The 21,307-nt window shown below is 41.1% G+C and overlaps 1 protein-coding gene across 7 annotated transcripts in view; it reads left to right on the top strand.

Annotated features, from left to right (window-relative positions):
• Nucleotides 1–21,307, top strand: part of MAP3K4 (mitogen-activated protein kinase kinase kinase 4) — a 126,349-nt gene that overhangs the window by 77,413 nt on the left and 27,629 nt on the right. For all 7 annotated transcript variants that reach the window (XM_055268949.2, XM_055268970.2, XM_055268942.2 and 4 more), the window contains 7 exons: nucleotides 2,806–3,048; nucleotides 5,661–5,807; nucleotides 13,067–13,224; nucleotides 16,660–16,776; nucleotides 18,521–18,620; nucleotides 18,726–18,809; nucleotides 19,827–20,093. In XM_055268949.2, the coding sequence (XP_055124924.1) occupies nucleotides 2,806–3,048; nucleotides 5,661–5,807; nucleotides 13,067–13,224; nucleotides 16,660–16,776; nucleotides 18,521–18,620; nucleotides 18,726–18,809; nucleotides 19,827–20,093 (1,116 nt within the window). The remainder of the gene's footprint in view (nucleotides 1–2,805; nucleotides 3,049–5,660; nucleotides 5,808–13,066; nucleotides 13,225–16,659; nucleotides 16,777–18,520; nucleotides 18,621–18,725; nucleotides 18,810–19,826; nucleotides 20,094–21,307) is intronic.

Raw genomic sequence — 21,307 nt, forward strand, 5'->3', positions numbered from 1 at the left:
ATTAAGTGTATCTCAGTTATGCCAAGTATATATGTTATTTTTGAAAATCAAAACATCCACTTTTAAAACTGTAGACCTTGTCAATCTATCACTAACATAATTACTGTTGGCATTAAAGGAGTACAATAGGGAATTTGAGAACTAAGAGCTTGTTAACAAGGTTGATGATATCATATGTTCCATTCTTTAGTGTTAGATTGTTAATAGCAGGGGAAGAAGAAACACTGGCACTTTTATAGGAGTATTTACCTATTAATTTATTCATCAAACATTTGTTCAGCATCTATTATGTGGCAAGTACCGAGCTAAGTTTTAGAGACCCATAGTTAACTGGAGATAAACAATCTTTTTCATGGAACTGATGGTCTAATGTGTAAATAGATAAAATAATGCATTACAGTAAAGCATGATAAATACAACAGAGGAAGCATTTGCAAGGCACAAATACTGTGAGAAAAGCGAGAGATTAAATGAGTTATTTGAGGCAGTCACAGAAAACTTCATAGAGGAGGGTGGCATCTGGGCTTCTTCCTAATGAGAGGAAGAGTTCACCAGGGACAGAACACTGTCAGCAGATCAGAACTTCTGATAATAAAAGGAATTAATTTGTGCAGAAGCACAGAGGCAGGTTTGTTATGGGTAAAGGAGGAAAAGGTGGTGGCAGGAGATAAGGATCAAGATCTATGCAGAGACCAGGCCATTAGGCTAAATAAAAGTGTCTGACACTTAGGGCTGTCAGTGAAGCATTGCATTTTAAATTAGAAGGGCTAAGACAAGCCTTTGAACAAAATCACTTTGTGGGTTATTGAGAGGTCAATGGATTCACGTGTTGTAATCAGAAAAACAGTTGAAGATCCACTGTGAGTTAAGGCAGAGTGTAGAGGAGAAGGTGGATTTAAGGAGTATTTAGTAGAACTGATAAAGCTTGTTAAACATCTGCATGTATGGTTCAAGGAAAGACAAGTGTGGAAGGCCATGAATGAGCATTAATTAGTGAAAGCCAAGCTGTCCGTTGGAAATGGGAAAACACGGAAACAGGGAATCATCCTGAAGAAGATAATAGCCATAAAAATTAGTCCACTCTGCAGCTAAGGCTCTTTGTGATTCCTTGAGTCCTCTGACAGTTCTAGATGTGGGGGTTTATGCAAACCTGACTTAAGATATGGCTGCTTCTATTTGCTGTAAAGCAACTCATGGTCCAGTAGGAGAGACCAACATGTTAACAGTAGTGATTTTACTAACGTTATATGTAGTATGTTTTTAGAGCGTTTTCCCCATGTATACAGCGTGCTGTTTAATCTTGATAAGAGGTGGATGATGGCTCTATTTTTAAAATGAAGAAACCAACCCTGAGAGACTACTCAGTGCTTCCAGAATCACATCGCTAATTGACTCAAAACCAGCTTTTCTGATTTTTGGACCTTGGTTGTTTTCTCATTAAGCCACACCGTCTCTATCATGAAAGTCAAGGTAAACTCAGGGTTTAGAGTATTTTAGTGGGCATGCTGTTGGGGGCGAGAAGAAAGTCACTGGAAAGGTATCATGAGGTGAACCTTGAAAACTAAGGATTTTGAAGTGGAAAATAAAGAGGCGAGCATTTCTAAGTGGGGAGGCAGCATGGGCAGCGAGGCTGGTGACAGCACACGTGTGTGAGGGTTGGTTGAGAGGTCAGGTGGAGGCAGGAGAGAAGGCAGCACTGGAGGGTGAGACTAGGTCAAGGAGGGGCTTCCATAGCAGCTCAAGTTGTTTGGGCCATATTTAGTAGATGGGCAGGTCGGGGGCAGTGCTTGGAAGTGTCAGATGAGGATATCATTCGTGAATGCAGCAACAATTACTGTCCGCTGTAATCAGTGCCAGGCATGGGGACGGTCCTTTTAGTATAGTGGTAAGGAAGTGAAAGTCCTTGCCCTCAGGAAGTTCTGTCACCAAGTTATGGTGGAATGTGAAATACTCTGATGGCAGGGAGTAGGGGTTCTGGTGGGGAATGATGAGGAGGGGAGAAATAGCTTCCATGGAGCAGGGAGAACGTGGGTGAGGACCAAAGGGAGGAGAAGCAGAGGCCTTGGGGAGCCAGGGAGGAGTGGCCAGGTGGGGGGAGAGAGTGCCCCCAACATTCCAGATCCCCCACTTTATGGGGAAAGGTATAAGGAATTTGAGAGGAACAGCTAAAAGATCAGGGGTGGGGGCGAACAGTGCAACACTAGGGTTCCCAGGAAGCATCACATAACAGATAACTGAGTCATGCCAACCAGGTTGATCTTAACGATTTTTTTATTTTTCTATCAGCATCGTTCATTACTGCTCAGGGGAACAAATGGACAGAAGAATTAGTGGAACTGATTAGTTTTTATGTTTTCATAAATGGCTACTTAGGATGAGCTGTTACTTGATTTTGTAATGTTTTCTCTAATTTTAGTAATTCTCTGTTTTTTTTTTTCCAGTCTAGAGATAGTTGTGGATAGTACTATATATAACCTGAAAAATAAAGTGTTCTGATCATTTTAAGTGTGAGGCAAAAATGTTAAAGATGAACCTGATTCTTTTTCTAATATACTTCTTTGATAAAAGTATTGCAATTTGGTTTTAGTTCTCATTATGGTTTCCAGCATTCTTAGAACTTTTTGGATCTATGTTGAAAATGTTGAGTTATTAAATTCATTAAATTATTAAATATTCTTTTCCCTGTGAAATTAGAATTTTTGTAGATTTGTTAGCACGTTGTAGAGAATAAGAATTTATAACCACAACCATAGGACATTGTCTTGTATGCTCTTTTAATCTGTGCCTGTTGAATTTTTGTTATAGTTTTCTGAATTTCCAGATCCCATGTGGGGTTCAGATTATGTGCAGTTGTCAAGGACACCGCCTTCATCTGAGCAGAAATGCAGTGCTGTGTCGTGGGAGGAGCTGAAGGCCATGGATTTACCTTCATTTGAACCTGCCTTCCTAGTTCTCTGCCGAGTCCTTCTGAATGTCATACATGAGTGTCTGAAGTTAAGATTGGAGCAGAGACCTGCTGGAGAACCATCTCTCTTGAGTATTAAGCAGGTTTGCTTCAAAGACTCTTTAAAATATTTAGCAATTATTATATTATCCTACAGGCTTATCATTTTTATTTTAAGAGTTCCTTTTTTTTCTTAATTGTTGCAAATAGTGAAAAATGAGTGTTTGTCCATGGTGTTAAGCTGTTATTTTTTAGGGTAATTAAAAATGTTCCTTATTTGCAGTCCTCAAAGGTAAGATTGTGGCTCATCCTTTCTGTCATCCACTTCCTTGTTCTAAGTATTTTAAAGTTTCAGTCTTTGAAGACTAAAATTTAAAATTCATTCATAAGAGGTAGAGTATAAGATTCTTAAATTTATTTATTTTTTCTGTTTGAAGTACATGTAAACAGATAAATGTCTAGAATAGGCATAGGGGAGGGGTTTGGACTTTTTGCTTGCTTAAGCAGTGGTGTGGTTTAAACAGTAGTGACAGCTTATGATTTCTTCGTTGTTGTTCATTCTGGATGGGATCTTACGGATGTTTGATATCCCAGGAGCAGTAGAGGAATGGGTGGAAGCAGTTGTATCCAGCAGAATGAGTGCTGAAGAGGGTCCGTATTTATGATTTATGATATTAACGTATTGACATTCACCATATAAAATAAAAATTTCCAGACCTTGTCCCCAAAAGAAGAAAGGTTGGTATGTTTTTTGTAGACTGTACATGTCTATCCCATAGGGATTGGAGGGCTGAGAGCTACCCGGCTCTGTGAATGGTAAGACAAAGCATAGGTGAGCAGTACAGATTGAGGAAAGACAGGTGAATACAGGTCATACAGTAGGTACAAAATAGAATTTGTTTGTTTAATTAGGAGTAGAATAGAATGACTAATGAAAGTCATTTGGAGATTGTCCCCTGCATCTCATTTCCATCCCTTTGGTTCATACCCAGCACCAGCCAGAGTTATGTTTCCACGTTAGCTCCCCTTCCTTCTCACCCTCTTGTTTCTGGTTATTGTCTTGCTGTCCGCTTTGGCCTTGCTTTTAACTCATCCTCAGCGTCGCAGTGGTTATCTAGGACATTTTGGTAAAAAACTTCTCAGCTCCCTTCTTTATAAAAGAAATACTTCATAAATATAGCCTGGTAAAGCAAGGTGGAGTTTATCTTTTGCTGATGGGGCTATTGTGAGGACTAAATAGTAATGTATGTTGTAATACTTTGAAAAATAAAAACAATACTTAGATTAATATAGCACTGCTAGAGTAAAAAGAAAGTAGAAATTTTGGTTTAAATGCATTCAAAGATCAGTCATAAGCACCTAAGTGACATCTTTAATAGAGAAATTGATAATTATATAATCTGAACAGAACACTTTTTGTTAGATTTAACTGTAGCCATAGCTCTCTTACAGTGGATAATTACTTTTAAAACATTTCTGGGAGAGACTTCTGTCAATAAAAGCAATCCATGTTTATTTTAGAAATTTAGAAAAGTACAAAAAATGATACAAAAATCAAAATCAAAAATAATTTTAAAAACCCTGTTATTCTGACATTCAGAGATAACTGCTATAACATTTTGGTATATTTCCATCCATTTGTTTTTCCTGCACATACATAACTTCCTACACATACAAGTAAGTATGTGTATGTGTGATTTTTTTCCCTTTAAGTATTTTTGAAAAGCAAGAATTTAAATGGCTGCAACAGTATTCTACTGTATAGGCACATCACAATTTATTTGGTTAATCACCATTGATTTAAATAACATTGTGATAAATATGCTTGTATAGAAATCTTAGTTTAGATCTCTGATTATTTCTTGAGTGTAAAACGTAATAGTAAATAGATGAGTCATACATTTTTAGACTCTAGAAAGTTTGTATCAGTTTACCTTTCTATTAGCAGCAGTGAAGGTTTGGCTAACATGTATGAAAACGAATGTGACTGTGTGATCTCATACTACAGTCCCTGTTTATTAGAATTTGCATACGTTGTGTCTCAGTCTTTTTATTAATGGTAAGGGCTTTCTAGGTTGTCTCATTTCAACCTTCTGCCCACGTTTGGCAGGTTATTACCTATTCAATCTATATATTGCAAATTTGTCCATTTTTTGTTTTTTCCATTGATTTTTATCTATTTCATCACATAGTATTAAGTTGGTTGGTTTTGGTGGTCATTTTTTGATGGTAGACTGGGCCACAAATCACAGTAGGTAAACTATGCTAAATTATTGCGAAGGCCGCCTGCTTTTTGGTATATAAGTACCTTTGAATCTTTATTATGTTTTTGATCATTAGGAGGTTTTTCTTTCTCACATTTCTCATAATGTAAATTAGTAGAAAAATTGATTTTATTCCATGGGATTTACTTTCTATATAAGTTTGTTGTTAAGAGAATTTATTTTAGCAAAGCAGTAATTGCCTATATGGTATTTTCTCTGTGTATCCATGCTGTAGTATTAAATTCTTTTATTTTCACTGTTTTGTTGCTACTCAATTGAGACTACTAAGGTATTTACATAAAATGAACCGATCAAGAATCTAGAAACTATTGTAGGTTTTTTAGAGACAAGGTTCCCTCTGAGTTTTTTGAAGATTTAAGTAGGAAGGTATAAAACACGGATCATCTGGTTGGAGTTTATGGCTGCTGGAACCTGTGTGTGTTGTTTTGCAGCTGGTGAGAGAGTGTAAGGAGGTGCTGAAGGGCGGCCTGCTGATGAAGCAGTACTACCAGTTCATGCTGCAGGAGGTTCTGGAGGACTTGGAGAAGCCTGACTGCAATATTGACGCTTTTGAAGAGGATCTGCATAAAATGCTTATGGTCAGAAGCAGTGGGGAGGAATTTTTCTTTCTTTCTTTGTTTCTTTTTTAAAAAAAGTAAGCCTGTATTTCCTTGTTTTGCAAACAGCGTTGGCATACATATTCAGATAAACTTCTCTAGTAATGAATTATAGAAATGATCCCTGAAAGTATAGCTTGTGTGTGTGTATTGCGGGGGGCGGTGGTGATCTTGAATCAGTCTTTCCATCTGGTATTAGATTACATTTGTTTCTCTGAAATCCACATTTAAAAAATTCTCAATTGTTTTTCAGTTGGAAGTTTTTGACAAATGTTAACCTAGTTCATTCTTTACTTGTAGAATAGTTCATCTTATGGCAGAATGGCCCAGAAGTAGAATCAAAATATGGTCCTATGTCAGTGAACCATCTGTCATCAGCCATTTTTATAATACCTAGGATGTGCTAGGGACCTTGCATGGCTCTGGGAGTGTTGAAGATCAACAAGACACTCATAGTCTGGTGGGACTAGGCATGGTAGATGCTAACACCCCTGAGGGCTAGGTGCTAGCAGAGAAGCTTGCTGAGTTGTCTGGGAGGCACTTCCAGTGAGGAAGGTGAATCTTAAAAAGATGAGTTAAGGGTTAGTTAAGGAACCTGGCACATTTGAGGACTTGTAAATAGCTTGATTGGGCAGGAGTAGACCTATTTTTATTTTGTCCTGAAGAGAGACCTCCTATCTTCTTACGTACACTGAATGTGCCCTGTGCTTTTAACCTCTGTTCACATTCTTCTTTCCTGTTAGAAATGCCCCCTCCTCTACTTTATCTACCTATTTAAGGCTTACTTTCAGGTTTTATTTTTCTCTAGAAAGCTTTATCTGACAGTTTTAACTTTTAGCCTGTGTTTATATCTTCTTTGAACTCTTTTTAGCAGTTACGATTAGAACTATATGATTTAACGTTTAAACAGAGACTCTTTTCTCAGGTTGCCCTAGTTAGACTGAAAGCTTCATGAGCCAAGGGCTATAACTTGAAATTATCTTGTTTTCCATAGTATCTGATAGTGTTCATGTATCGTAAGTACACGTTAGATTCATTAGGGTATATGCATAGATGATTACGTAATGTGACAGGTTAATGAAATAATAAAGAAAACTGTATCCTTGTAGGTGGGGTGCATTCATTCTTAACATTTACTGTGTCCTGCCTAAGGATGGCTACAGCACCTGCAGATACCACTCTCACTTCTAAGCGGGAAGAAAAGGGGAAACAGACCTTACCAGCTAAGTCCAGACCTTTTTATCAGAGCAATAGGAGCTCTCCCGGCAACCCCACCCAGCATGTTTCCCCTGCCTCTTGTTTATCAGACCTGTTGCATGGCCTCACTGCTGCCATGGAGGCTGGGAATGCACATGTTGAGCTTTCCAGCCTCTGTAGTAGAAGTAGAGAAGGAAGAATGTGGCTGGGAATGAGACATATTATATCTGGCATATTGCAAGAAATCATTTTAATGAGTTAGAAATTATTCTCTATATAAAAGACCTAAGTGTGTAAAATGGCTGTATTTTGAAATACTATATATTTATTTTCTTTTTTGAGATAGAATTTTGCTCTGTCACCTAGACTGAAATGCAGTGGTGTGTTGACGGCTTCCTGTAGTCTCAACCTCCTGGGCTCAAGCGATCCTCCTGCCTCAGCCTCCCTAATAACTGGGACTACAGGCGTGTGTCACCACATCTGGCTAATTTTTAAAAAATTTTTTGTAGAGTCAGGGTCTCACTATGTTGCCCAGGCTGGTCTTGAACTCCTGGACTCAGTGATCCTCCCGCCTGGGCCTTGCAAAGTGCTGGGATTATAGGCATTAGCCCTCACACCTGCCCACTATATATTTCTTATGTCAAAAGAATCTTTATCTTGAAAAGTTGTGGAAAAAAGCAACAAGCAAATTATTATTTTTCTCTCTTTCTGGGTAACTAAACCAGAAGTTTAAGAAGACAGAATATGCTTTGCTTCATAAACTGTCTTTGCTGGCCCTTTATCCTGTAGTGGCGGGGGAGCAGGGTGAGGAGCACCAGGCATGTGAACCACTCCTTCCTGGTCAGCCAGTTTCTGTGCCATTGGTGAGCCTGTGTGATAGTGGAAGCCTAGGCTAAGTGACTTACCAACATTCACAGCTAGTTAGTTTTAGAAAGGCTTAGAGTTTAGTTTTGGCATTACTGTCAATTATCTACATCTCTCTTCTCACAGATGAAAAAACTAGAAACTGTCAGTGTTTTAAAATTATGGCCTATAATGTGCTAGAAGGATCAGGGCAGAGGTGTGTTCTGAGGACTAGGGGAGCCCAAACAAAATCAGTGTTTCTATTAGGAAGGAAGGAAAGAATAGCAATTGAATTGGCAGTCAAATTATGTTTAACACAACACCCTTGTCTGGAAACCCACCGAAAACAGCAAATGGAAAAATTCCTTCTTCAGGGAAGGAGGAAATTGGCCACAATATCCTTTCCCATACCCTTCCAAAAATAAAAAGACTGTTAGAATTATTTGCCTTGAAATGTAAACTAAAATGAAGGTGAACCCAAGCTCTAAATACTTTTCCACCTTAGGCCCAGAAGGCCCACCCAGAGATTAACTAGAGCCTTGATATCTAGGTGTGTGACAGCCATGACCGAAGCCGAGCCTGTCTCTCCAGGGATTCTGTTGTTGACTGAAGAGCTGCCCGACAGAAGGAGCGCGAGCGACACCGCAGCCTTCTCTGGTTGCCAGGAAGACTTACCGAATGGGAGCTCTCTTAGCAGGGGGAGGGGAAGCAGTGATTAGCAAGTTATGATGCAGAAAATTTGTGACCTTGGGGGCTTTACTCTGTTATGACATCCACTGTACTCGAAAAACTGAGACACTTAAGCATGTAGGTCAAAGGAAGTAACTTGGTGAGCATTTGGAGCGTCAAATCTAAATCAAAGCTGTGAATTGTTATCTCATTTCCTGGGTCCCTGGCCTCAGAAGTAACCAAGACAATAAACAGAATAATACATGATGTAGGAACATGTGATAGCCTTAAGGAAACCACTTAAAAGGATTTATAAGGATTGAAAATATGAAAATGATGGGTGAGATGTGGTAGTTGTAGAAGAGACATGAGAGCTCACATGTGCACAATTTGAGTTTCTGCAGAAGAACAAAGAGCAAAGGAGCAGGGAAGCTCTAAGTTTTCATCCTACAGATTAATTATTGAGTATCCAGTGTGTGCCAGGCAGGCACCACGCGGGATCCGAGGAGCTAGTGTCGAGCATAAACTCCCTCTTAGAGTTTAAGAATGGGGGGGGCCATGGTGATTGTAGAACCATGTGAACAAGACCACAGCTGAGAAAAATGCCCTCAGGAAAGGCACAGGTCTTTTGTGGACTGTAGTTAGATTCGACTTTGTGTGGAGGTCAGGCTTCTCTGAGGGGGGAGCATTGCAACTTGCCGGAAATTTATATACGTTATAATCCAGTTTAGGTAACAGATGAAAAACTGAGACCAAACAATACTATATATTGTAGTTCCTGTAATAAGAGATTGTTTTAAAAAGCTTATAGACTAGAAGGAAATGTACTCAGTTCATGATCATTGTTGCCTCTAGGGAGGAAGAAAAGAGATAGAAGTGAAGAGAGAACAAAGGAGAAACTAACTTTCTGGTGTCTTATTTCTTGTTGTAAAAACATCTACATGTACCCTGGAACTTAAAAATTAAAGAAAAATCAACAGCAACATATCTAAAGCAAATATGACAAAATACTAACATTTGTTTATTCTGGATGATACTTGTAGAATACTTTTTAGAATTTTTTTTAGCCTCTTTGCTTTTTAATTTATAAAGAGAAAGATCAAGAGAAGCCCCTTTTTGGTAGCAGGTGCAGTCCGTGTGGGAGCCCGGCAAGAGCAAGGAACCCCAGGCAGCCCGTGGGGGCTCTGGCTGCAGGTGGAGAGTAGGCTGGGGGTCCAGAGCAGATGTGAGAGGGACAGTTCAAGGCCATTCCAGGAATGCACATGCAAGTCGTTGGATTAGAGGGTGTAATATACATTCAGAAAGAAGTATAAGGATTCAAAGGAAACGTAGGCAGTGAAATGGCAGGACTGGGGTGGATCAAATGTGGACAAGGTGTTGGGAGTGACTGTGGGTGTCCAGCTCCTGCAGCTGGGTGAGTGGTGAAGATGTGAGTCCGGTGAGGAGTTTTAAATTGGGCTGCGGGCATTTGAAAGCCCCAGGCTTGACTTTGTTAAGGGAAAGAGATGGGGAAAAAAAAAAAAAAATATATATATATATATATATATGTATTAATATGTATATATGAGAAAAGGGTGAGGTTCCTCAGACTTTTGGAGGAGATGGGTCTCAAACTCAAAGCACAAGCATTGGGATTTGGAGGAACAGTAGTTCTTCTGCTATACACAAGGGAGGAAGAGAGGATGTAACCCTGTAGGTTTGCGTGTTTGGGACCAGGAAGATGAAAGATTTTATATGAAATGACTTCTATTTTTGTGTGGAGAGGTAGAGATCATCTGCTGAGAATGGGTGGGGGTGGGTATTAGTGGTTGGAGGAAAATGGGGAAGTTTCAAACTAGTGTTCTAGAGAGAAGGAAAGTGAGCTAAGTAGAGATAGAAATATAACTCCCAGAAATGTTATGTGGCTGGTGATTATGATTAGTCCCCCCAGCTTCTTGAGCCTAGGCAGGGGGAATGGGATGGTAGGCTTAAGCCAGCTTTGGGGTCTTGACCAACAGGTGAGATGAAGAGACAGTAAGGGGCTGCAAGGTGCAGGCAGCATCGGGGATGCCAGCATGCTGATTGCAGTGCTGTTGAAAGGATAAGCCCATGGGATCTGAACTGAAGCCAGAGGAAAGCGAACAAAGAAAGGGGTTGTGAGTTGCAGAAAGATGAGCAGTCAGTGGGCTAGGGTTCCAGACAGGGCTAAAACAAGTTGCAGTGGTAGTGGTTGAACAAATCTCCTGGAAGGAGGAGAGGAGGCTTTATTATTGGTGTTTGAACTGGTGATTTGGGGATGGAGCAGTTCTGGCAGTGACAAGATCTAAGGTGGAACCCCATCAAAAGTGGAGGAAGGGCCACTGGAGATGGAGGCAGTCGGGAAGCTGGACTGAAGAAGTGTTCGGTGGGTTTTCCGCGTGATGCTAAGCCACGGCAGGGTGGCTGAGCCCGAGATGGAGGGAAGACTGTTAGATGAAGGCAGATTAGAAGTCCATAGGTGACAATCTGAAGAGGGGGCCAGTGGTGTGGCTGATGACATAAATCTTAAAGGGGCAGGGTCTTTTGTTTTGCTTTTTAAAGAAGAATATGTACAAATTATGGTTTAAAAGGAGCAGTTGGGGCCGGGTGCGGTGGCTCTCGACTGTAATCCCAACACTTTGGGAGGCCAAGGCTGGTGGATCACCTGAGGTCAGGAGTTCGAGACCAGCCTGGCCAACATGGCAAAACCCCGTCTCTACTAAAAGTACAAAAATTAGCTGGGCATGGTGGTGCACACGTGTAGTCCCTGCTACTCAGGAGGCTGAGGCAGGAGAATCACTTGAACCTGGGAGGCGGTGGTTGCAGTGAGCCAAGATCGCGCCGTTGCACTCCAGCCTGGGAAACGGAGCAAGACTCTGTCGCAAGAAGAAAAAAAAGGAGCAGTGGGAACAGGAGGAAGCTGACTTTGCAGCCTTAGAGTATATAGAAAGACCAAGAGTTGGCCAGGCACAGTGGTTCACGCCTGTAATCCCAGCACTTTGGGAGGCTGAGGTGGGCAGATCGCCTGAGGTCAGGAGTTTGAGACCAGCCTGACCAACATGGAGAAAGCCCGTCTCTGCGAAAAATACAAAATTAGCCAGGTGTGATGGCGCATGCCTGTAATCCCAGCTACTGGGGAGGCTGAGGCAGGAGAATCACTTGAACCCGGGAGGTGGAGGTTGTGGTGAGCCAAGATCTCGCCATTGCACTCCAGCCTGGGCAACAAGAGGAAACTCCATCTCAAAAAAAAAAAAAAAAAAAAAAAGAGATAGTTTGCCCCTTGGGGGCCGCAAGGAAGAAGCTGTCCTCAGGAAGGAAAAACACAGAGATGGCGGAGCTCACCAAGAAGTGAAAGGGCGGTTCTGAGCCTGGTGTTGAGGATGGTAGACCCATGAATTACAGATTCTGCACACACAACTGTAGTCATAACAGACCCAGAACTGCAGTCACACCACACACCTGGAGGGTGGAGGACTCAGACACAGTGAACGATACAGCAGAAGAGAGTTGTCTTGAAATAAAGAATAGACTTCAGATTTGCCTACTGAAAGTTATTACCAGATCTCAGAAAAATATCTTTGCCAACAGTGAAGTCCGAGATACAGCCTGGTGAAAACACCGAAACCTAGGATAGAGAAAGGAATCCTGTAAACATCTGAGTGTGGAAACCCGAGCATAGTCACCTTCAGGATGTGGGAGAGCAGTGGTGGGTGGGCGCTCAGGCTGGCGACAGACTGCTTCACGCTGAGTCACAGTCGGGGTTGGAAGGGAGTGGAGTGATGTCTGAAAAGTTCCGAGAGAGAGAATGTGTGACTCAAATATCTCCTACCCCGTCAAGCTATTCTTTTAAGTAAAGGAGTCCATAGACAGAGTTGTTCTAGAAGGCGGCCATTGCAGACCTGTTGAGAAAAACTGCTTGATACTTGAACCCTGCTGATCACAGGATAAATCCAAAGGAGGATTTAAGAACAGGAAGGCTGTTGTAATAGTACTTGTGGTGGGCATAAATCCCACTTCAGAACAACTGGATATTTTGGTTTTAGATCATCATTTATATGTTGCAAGCCTTGAAAGCATTTTATCACACAAATCTAGATGTTAGGAAGGGGTGGTGTGAAGAAGGGTGTTGACGTCCTCCTCTCTGCACATAAGGCACCATCTCAAGCTGAAGTAGGTCATTAAGATCCTAACCTCTTAAAGGAATAATGTTGACAGTACATTCATAATGAAAAGTTCTGGGTGCTGTCTTTTGATTTTTTCCCCTTTATTGTAGATTGTGAACATTTTTCTTGTTAGGATTTTGAAGGGGTTGTCAATAGTATGTTAAATTGCTGGGGAGTTAGCTTTGTGATTTTTTAAAAAAAAATCCTCATTTAGACCTCAGCTAACAGTGGTGAGAACCTTGCTTCTCTCAATGCGGCGTGCCTGTGACATCCCCCTCCCACCTTACCCTGCTGATGTGTAGCTTTCAGGTGAGAGCACCGAGTTGCCAAGTTCCACTCTCAAATGTCTCCCTTTACTTTTTGTATTTTAAGGTGTATTTTGATTACATGAGAAGCTGGATCCAAATGCTACAGCAATTACCTCAAGCATCCCATAGTTTAAAAAATCTGTTAGAAGAAGAATGGAATTTCACCAAAGAAATAACTCATTACATACGGGGAGGAGAAGCACAGGCCGGGAAGCTTTTCTGGTAGGAATTCTTGTGCTTCTGAACGCGACACTCCCACCTTCTTGCTCTCACACCATTTACTCATGGATTCTCTCCTATGCGTTTGTACGTTTAGTTACATGAAAATTGCAGTTATCCATATCTCATATGTGCGCCCTCTTCCAAGTTTTGAGTGGTATTTCTCAATCAGGTGTGATTTTTTTCCCCTTGGGGACATTGGGCAGTATCTGGAGACACTTGATGGTCATGACTGGGAAGATGCTCCTGGCAGCGAGTGGACAATGGGGAGGGAGGCTGCTGCGCATTCACGGCACACAGAACGGCCCCACAACAGAATTATCCACTCAGATGTCAGCTTTGAACTTGAGAAATTCTGCCCTAGAATAAACCCTTTTTTCCCCCAATAAAAGGAAGGAGATTTTAAGTCCTTCAAGAGTAGAATATACCCGCATATGTCAGTCTTGGTGGGGACATGCAGAATTTAAGAAGTATTTTAGATAAAGTATTTTTACTGCCACTGTTTGGGAAATGTAGTGCTCATCACAGACTCTATGCATTTGGTGTATGTAGGGTGAAGGAATAGAAGTATAAACAAGGGGGAATCATGAAGAGAGCAGTGCAGTCACAGGGCTGAACTGGTCTGTCAGTTCTAGGAAATAAACATCTTGCATGCAAGCTTAGGATCACTGGGCACAGGCTGCGTCTCCATGGTCTTTGCTGGTGGCCGCTGCACCTCGGACTTGCTTTGGCTCAGATGAGGATCAGTGTCCTTCTGTGCTTTAGATTCTGCTGCTGTCTGTTGGCACCACCTTCTCCCACTTGTTTCATCAGGCATTTTATTTTTTCTGTATCCCTTTTATAAAGTCTTATAAGAGCACGCCTATTCTAGTCCTGGACCCCATTGCATTTTGTCTGTTGTATTAGAGCAGCAGCTTCTGCTGCCTACCCTGTCTCCCGGTTCCTTCGGCGTGACTTCTGCAGGACTCTAGCTTTGTTCTTGACTCTGCTGATCTCTCCTATGTTCAGTCTCTCAGAATCTTGTATCCACTTCTCTGTTCTAATGGCCAGTTCTTTTTACATCCTCTGTCTTTATTTGGAGTGGACGGTGAACTTGCTCCCCTCTCATAACTCCATCCATCAGGCTGTGATCCCCAGGCTGTCTTTGCTTGTCTGTTCAGCTTGGTACCCATAGTCAGCCTTTTTTAAAAAGGCATTCATTGTCATTCGCAACATCTCTCCCTCCTTACTTTTCCATGATTCTGCTTTGCCTAATTCCTTCTGTTTGCATTTTCTGTTTCCAACCTGTCAAGCTTTGTTGAAGAAATGTTTTTTAAAAAGTTACTGTTCAGTTTCACTACAAATTCATGTTGTTTAATGTCACTGTACCCTCACTTCCTCTTGTCAGTCTTTGTGTTTCTGTCTTTTGCTTGTCCTTCAGATTCCCTAGAGTGCAGTCTCTGGCCTTTGCCTTCATGATCCTTGCTCTGAGAAGCTTTTTCATTCCCCCTTCTTGTGAGCAGTCCACTTTTATTCTAGTTCTCGACTCCAATTTTTATCTGTTGTATTAGAGCAGCAGCTCCTACTTCAAACACTGTTTCTCCCAGGGTCAGTCAGTGTTGGAATCAACCCTGACTCCTTTATTCCCTGCACACACTACCTCGACTCTTTTCGGCTGTCTTTTGAGTGTATATCCAGCATCTGACCTCTGCCTCTCAAGCACTCCACACTTCACTCTTCCCAGGTTGTCATTTCTCACGTATGTTATTGCAGTAGCTCTCTAAACAGTCTCCCTACTTCTGCCTGAAGCCTCCTAGAGTTTATTCTCAACACCACAGCCTGAATGGTCTGGTTAAAGTGTGTGTTAGACCGTTGTCTTCTCTCAGTTTCCCAGTGGCTCCCCATCTTAGTCAGGAAACGTAAGACTGCCTAACAGTGGCCCGCAAGGCCTGACATGGTCCTATTTCTCATCACGTCTTTGTCCTCCTTCTAGACCCTCCTGTGCTCGCTTCCCAGCCACAGTGGCTTCCTCACTGTCTCAGGCCAGGCATGTTCCAGCCTCAGGCCCTTTTCACCAGCTAGCCCCTCTCCATGGAGTGCTCTTCCTCCCAGTTATTTTCATGACTTGTTTCCCCACTTCCTCAGGTCTTTATCCAGATGTTACCTTCTCAGTATATTTAAGATGGAAATTCCTACCCACAACTCCTTAGTTTTTTCTCTGTTCCTTTTCTCCATAGCACTTACCAATAACCTGAAATACATATCCCTTTCTTGTTTTATGTATTGTTCTTCTCCATCCACTGGAGGGCTTTTACCTGTTTTGTTTGCTGCTGCTTAGTACATAATAGGCACTCAATCTTTGTCGAGTAAGTACATTCTAGTATTTCTGTATAATGTTCTTTTTAAAAGCATGTTTCCAATCAGACCCCTTTCCCAATCAGATATTTTACTCTCTTTGCTTATCAGACGCCAGACTAATGAGCATGACATCCATTGCCCTCCACAGCATGGCCCCAGGACTTTCCCCTGTCCCTTTGTAGCCTAAATACCCGCTACTCTTCAGATTGGATGATTTTCTTTTTTCACGAACCTGCTTGCTTGACCACATCTTCATGCTTTTTAATCATATTTATTGTTCTTCCTGGACTTTCCTTCCGCCTTTTCCATTTTCTTCCTCGCAGATTTTCCTCTTCCCACTGTTAGTCCACCTGTTAAAATTCTGCATTTGCCTGCAAGGCCCATCGCAGGGCTTTCTGGACATGAAGCCATGCCTTCAGCTGGGTCTGAAACTGCCTTCGGGGTTGATCTTTCTCCTCCTCCGACAAGCCTAGCACTTACCTCCTGCCGCATCTGATACTGGTTCTATGCTTACCTGCTCTCTGTTACTAGGCTAAGTTTTTTTCCTTGAACATCCTAAGTCAGTAAACTGTTGTTGAATTTTACTTCACTCATTTAGATTCATTTTATATACTGGGGTGTACATTTTGACACTAGTATTTAGAATTGTGTACTCAATGAGAAGGATCAGCCAGATAGTGTTTCATGTTTATTGACTATACAAAGCTCATTGTGGGGGAAATTTGTAAAAACAGTTGCATTTAAGGAATTCCCTTCCCCCCTTATCCTGTCATTTAGTCTGAGGCCATTTTAGACCATTTTTAATATTTAAGATGGAAATAACATTGGTGTACTAATCCCATAGCTGCTATGAATACAGTTTAAGATTTTGAGGTTTATGGTGAGATACTGTGGTAATAGAGCAAAGGTAGGTACGTGCCATAATCCAGATTCCTATTTTTCCACGTCCAGGGTTTTATATTAAAAGAAGAGAAATTTTTCATTTTTGATTTTTAAACCATCAGAGCAGTAGCTGAGCCTTTCAAGTTTCTCAGTCAAGAATTAGGCTATGAGTAGGGACAGTTTTTCTTCTCTGTTTTATTTTTATTTTTGTTCCCTTAGTGACATTGCAGGAATGCTGCTGAAATCTACAGGAAGTTTTTTAGAATTTGGCTTGCAGGAGAGCTGTGCTGAATTTTGGACTAGTGCGGATGACAGCAGTGCTTCCGACGAAATCAGGTTGGAGTTAGGCTTCCTTTCCTCTTCCACTTCTTATCTCGTAGTTTTCTTCCTCATGGTGAGATCCTAGAAGGAGCCTTGTTCAAACCAAATTGTGTTGGCCTGGAAGAATTTGGGCAGTAGATGTAAAAGGATTTATTTATAACTGTCTTGTCTTTTCATGTGATTTCTTAATTATGGTTTTATGTGAAATTTTCTTTGAAGGGGAACTTAGAATTTATTTAATGTGATAAAAATAGTGCCAACTGGCTGGGCGTGGTGGCTCACGCCTGTAATCCTAGCACTTTGGGAGGCCGAGATGGGTGAATCATGAGTTCAGGAGTTCAAGACCAGCCTGGCCAAGATGGTGAAACCTCGTCTCTACTAAAAATACAAAAAAAATGAGCTGCGCATGGTGGCACGCGCCCATAATCCCAGCTATTTGGGAGGCTGAGGCAGATAATTTCTTGAACCCAGGAGGCAGAGGTTGCAGTGAGCCAAGATCGTGCCACTGCACTCCAGCCTGGGTAACAGGGCAAGACTCTGTCTCAAAACAAACTAGAGATAGAGAAAGTTGACTATAAAAAATGAGTAGAATTTTCTTTATTTACATTGTCTGAGATGCCTTTTATATTAGTTTCTGTTCTTTAAAAAATCTGTGTAGTGGTCCATTAATACATTTTAATGACATTTGGTACATTTTTATTCTTAGTGCACTCCTTCTGTTGAACTTTAAACTTAAGTGTGTGAAACTATGGTTTCTCTGTTTAATTTCCTCCAATTCTGTGCAGATAGTATTTAGGTCGAACCTTTTGAAATTGCTACTCTTTGTGGTATATATATCAGGCATATAGCAACTTTATGGCCATAGAATCAGCAAGGTCATATGAGTCAAACTTAGCGAATGCTCAAATAGAACTGACTTCTCCAAAGCTAAAATGTTTTCGCTCACCATTCAAGGTTTGATGAAAAACACATTTTGAGTTTCAGAACACCTGGTATGTTTTTATGCCAAGGTTAAAGAAGTTCCCACATGGGTTCTCACCTCGGAAAATATTGAATAGCTGAGAAATGGAATAAATAAGTTTGTAGGTCTTACAGTTTTGAGAGCTAACATGGTGGGTTCAAAATAACCCCAAGCATGTAGATTCCAAAGAAACATGAGAAAGCAGGAATGAAGATGGGGAACTAGAGAGCGGCTCCAGTTCAGGGGGCCATGGGCAGTGGTGTGCTGGAGCTGCTTCTCCCAGCTTGAGAGCTGATCGTGCACATCTCTTCCCATTCATTGCTCAGTGACACTGTACTGCTGCCTTGACATTAGCTATGATGGGAGTATTTACACCACAGAAATCAGCATGCACTGCATAAGATAGTAATTTAGGGGCAGCCAGTTGTTAAATATTTCCCAGATCACACTGTATATATTTCTTTTTAGATTATCAGCCAGGAGTTAAGAACTTAACCTTAAACTCCAAGAAATGATCATAATGAAATCTTAAGAAAATTGAGCTTCCTATTATTTGAAGGTTATTAAATGTGCCCTGCTTACATTGAAAGGATATGAATATTTTCTACAAAACTGTCAGGAGCAGGCTTCTGAATGTTTTGACTACATCTTCAATAATTGTTTGTTCCCATTTAAAAAATCCGCAGTCTTTATTTATTACTGTGATTTGGAATTTGCTTCATCTTTATTGTTAAATCCCTCTTGCACCTCTGGAATATTCCCTAATGCGTTCTAACTGGACTTGAATCCACTTGGCAGGAGGTCTGTTATAGAGATCAGCCGAGCCCTGAAGGAGCTCTTCCATGAAGCCAGAGAAAGGGCTTCCAAAGCACTTGGATTTGCTAAAATGTTGAGAAAGGTAAGCTTGCAATCCTGATTAATTAGTACCTTTTTTCTTATTTTTCTTTTATCTTATTTTTTTAATGCTAACCGTAAAGAAGTTTCTTTGTAACTGTGATCCTAGGACCTGGAAATAGCAGCAGAATTCAGGCTTTCAGCCCCAGTTAGAGACCTCCTGGATGTTCTGAAATCAAAACAGTATGTCAAGGTAAGTACTTCAAATGGTGTGATTGAAACATTTTGCCTTTCCTTCTTTATTCTAAAACGGGCAAACTTTTTCTTGAAGGCCCAGGTGGTAAATACTACAGGCTCTGAAGGCTGTACCACAACCCCAGTTGTAAGACTGTCCTGTAATTCACCAGTGGAATAATGAAACAGTCTTTTTCATACTTGACTTATTAACTTGTCTTCAGAGTCTAGATAAATAATAAAAAGTTTACTCATGCTGTTTATTAATTTAGTTACACATATTTAAAGTAATGTGTATAAGGAGATAATATTCATTTTAAATAATGGTTTTGTTTTTCACCCTTATATTTCCTGATGCAGTTCAGAGGTTTTACAGTAAATCTTTGACATCAAGATCCTGGTCATCACTAGAGCCACTTTTTGAGTCAGCAACTTTACGCCACTTTAAGTTGTTTGAGATTTAGCACTGTTAGAATCCGTATGTGATGTCATCACTGGACATTTTATCCCAAGCCCACGGTTGTATCCCGTTCCCATACTGAGAGTGGGAGGGATGACCTGCACCGTGCCACCACATGTGTACCCTTTGAGAAATTGATCTCAAAGAGCCTTCTTGTGATGACCCCCCGGCTCCCTGCCCTGGAATAATTAGAGAATCTGTATTAACAATTTTTGCCTTTTTCCCAAGCCAGGTGACTTTCTGTAAGCATCACAAACTAGCAGTGGTTGAGGTTTTTTCAGGCTGTCTTGCCTCCCCATCGAGTATTTTCTTTGTTGTTGAAAATAAAGCAGTGAGGAGGATGTCCAGTAATCGGGGAGACTCTGTAAGGCCTCTCCTCCAGTGCATTCAGACTCTCCTCCTCCTGCCTCCTTCAGTCACACTGAAGCCGGCTACCTGCAGTTCCCTCACTGCTCCAATTCAAGCCCTTCCCACATCCCCTTTCCCAAACCTGCCTCTCCTTTCTAGGTTTGTTTTAAATAACATATTTCCCTAATGTACAGTGTTCCTTAAGATTTGGGATTATTTCTTTTGCAGATACAAATTCCTGGGTTAGAAAACTTGCAAGTGTTTGTTCCAGACACTCTTGCTGAGGAGAAGAGTATTATTTTGCAGTTACTCAATGCAGCTGCAGGAAAGGACTGTTCAAAAGATTCAGATGACGTACTCATCGATGCCTATCTGCTTCTGACCAAGCACGGTGATCGAGCCCGTGATTCAGAGGACAGCTGGGGCACCTGGGAGGCACAGCCTGTCAAAGTCGTGCCTCAGGTGGAGACTGTTGACACCCTGAGAAGCATGCAGGTACATCTCATCTCCAACTTTTCAGCAGTGTTACTTAAAGGACTTTTAGTAAGAATGAGGGGTTTGACTACCATAGTAATCACAAGTATATACTTCCCAAAAATATGCCTCTATGTGTTAATAGGTCATTTTGCAGCATAATTTGTACAATATATCATTCTGTTAAGTTAAATTATACTGGAATATTTGGAATAAACCATCTATCTGGTTTATACCTTTTCTTAGTTCAGTCATATAGTTAGATCTGTGGAGCTATGATCTAAAAGGAATTATGTCACTAATATAATTTGTAGTTCTAGAAATCCCAGTTCTCCAAGTACTCAGGTTTACTGGTTATTTAATTTTAATTTTTTGTAGTGAAGGCTATCCCCTCCCTACCTAACAGGGACCTCGTGACAGTTTATATAACTCATTAGTTATAAACTATGAGAAGCTTTCTCATTTATCTGTGTTCAGCTTAGGAACAGTCATAGTGAGTGTTCATATGCACCATGAGCTCAGCCTCACCAGAACTGAGTATACACTGGCTGCTGTATCCCTCACCCCAGCAACTCTGCTTTTATATTCCATCTCAGTGAATGGGTCCGCGTTCACTCACATGTTTAAACCAGAAGTGTGACAGCTAATGCAAATTCAGCCTCCCGTCTTTCCAGTTGATACCTTGCCCTGGCAAGCCAGAAGCATTTCCAGTAAATGATCCTTTCCCTGCATCCCCAGAGCAGCTGCTATAGTCAGCACTTTACCATCCCTCTCCTGAACTATTGCAGTTTCTGACTTTGAGTTTCCTTGCTTCAAACCTCACCTTCTGTCTCTCCAATTCTGTGTTTGTTTTTGTACTTCTGGAATGATCATTATAATACATCTGATTGCATCACAGATCTTAAAATACTGCAAGGACTCTTTATCTCTTGAAGAACAAAAGTAATAAAGTCTTGATTTCTTAATGTTTTATATAAGGCCCCTCATCTGATTTCTATCTTATTCCTACATTTTCCTTCTTCACATGCTGCTCCAATACACACACACACATGCACACACACACACACACACACACTCTGCACTAGCAGTACTGAACTACTTGAAGTTCTAGGATATCTCAAAGATGTCATGCCTGCAGTCCCAAAGGGTTCTTCTCCATGGTGCTGAATATCCCAGCTGTCAATGCCCACTGAAGTGTGTTGCTGTGTAGGAGAAGCTTTGTTTAAAAATGACTT

Source organism: Symphalangus syndactylus, chromosome 2 (genome assembly GCF_028878055.3).
Source record: "Symphalangus syndactylus isolate Jambi chromosome 2, NHGRI_mSymSyn1-v2.1_pri, whole genome shotgun sequence".
In the NCBI taxonomy this organism is placed as follows: Eukaryota; Metazoa; Chordata; class Mammalia; order Primates; family Hylobatidae; genus Symphalangus; species Symphalangus syndactylus.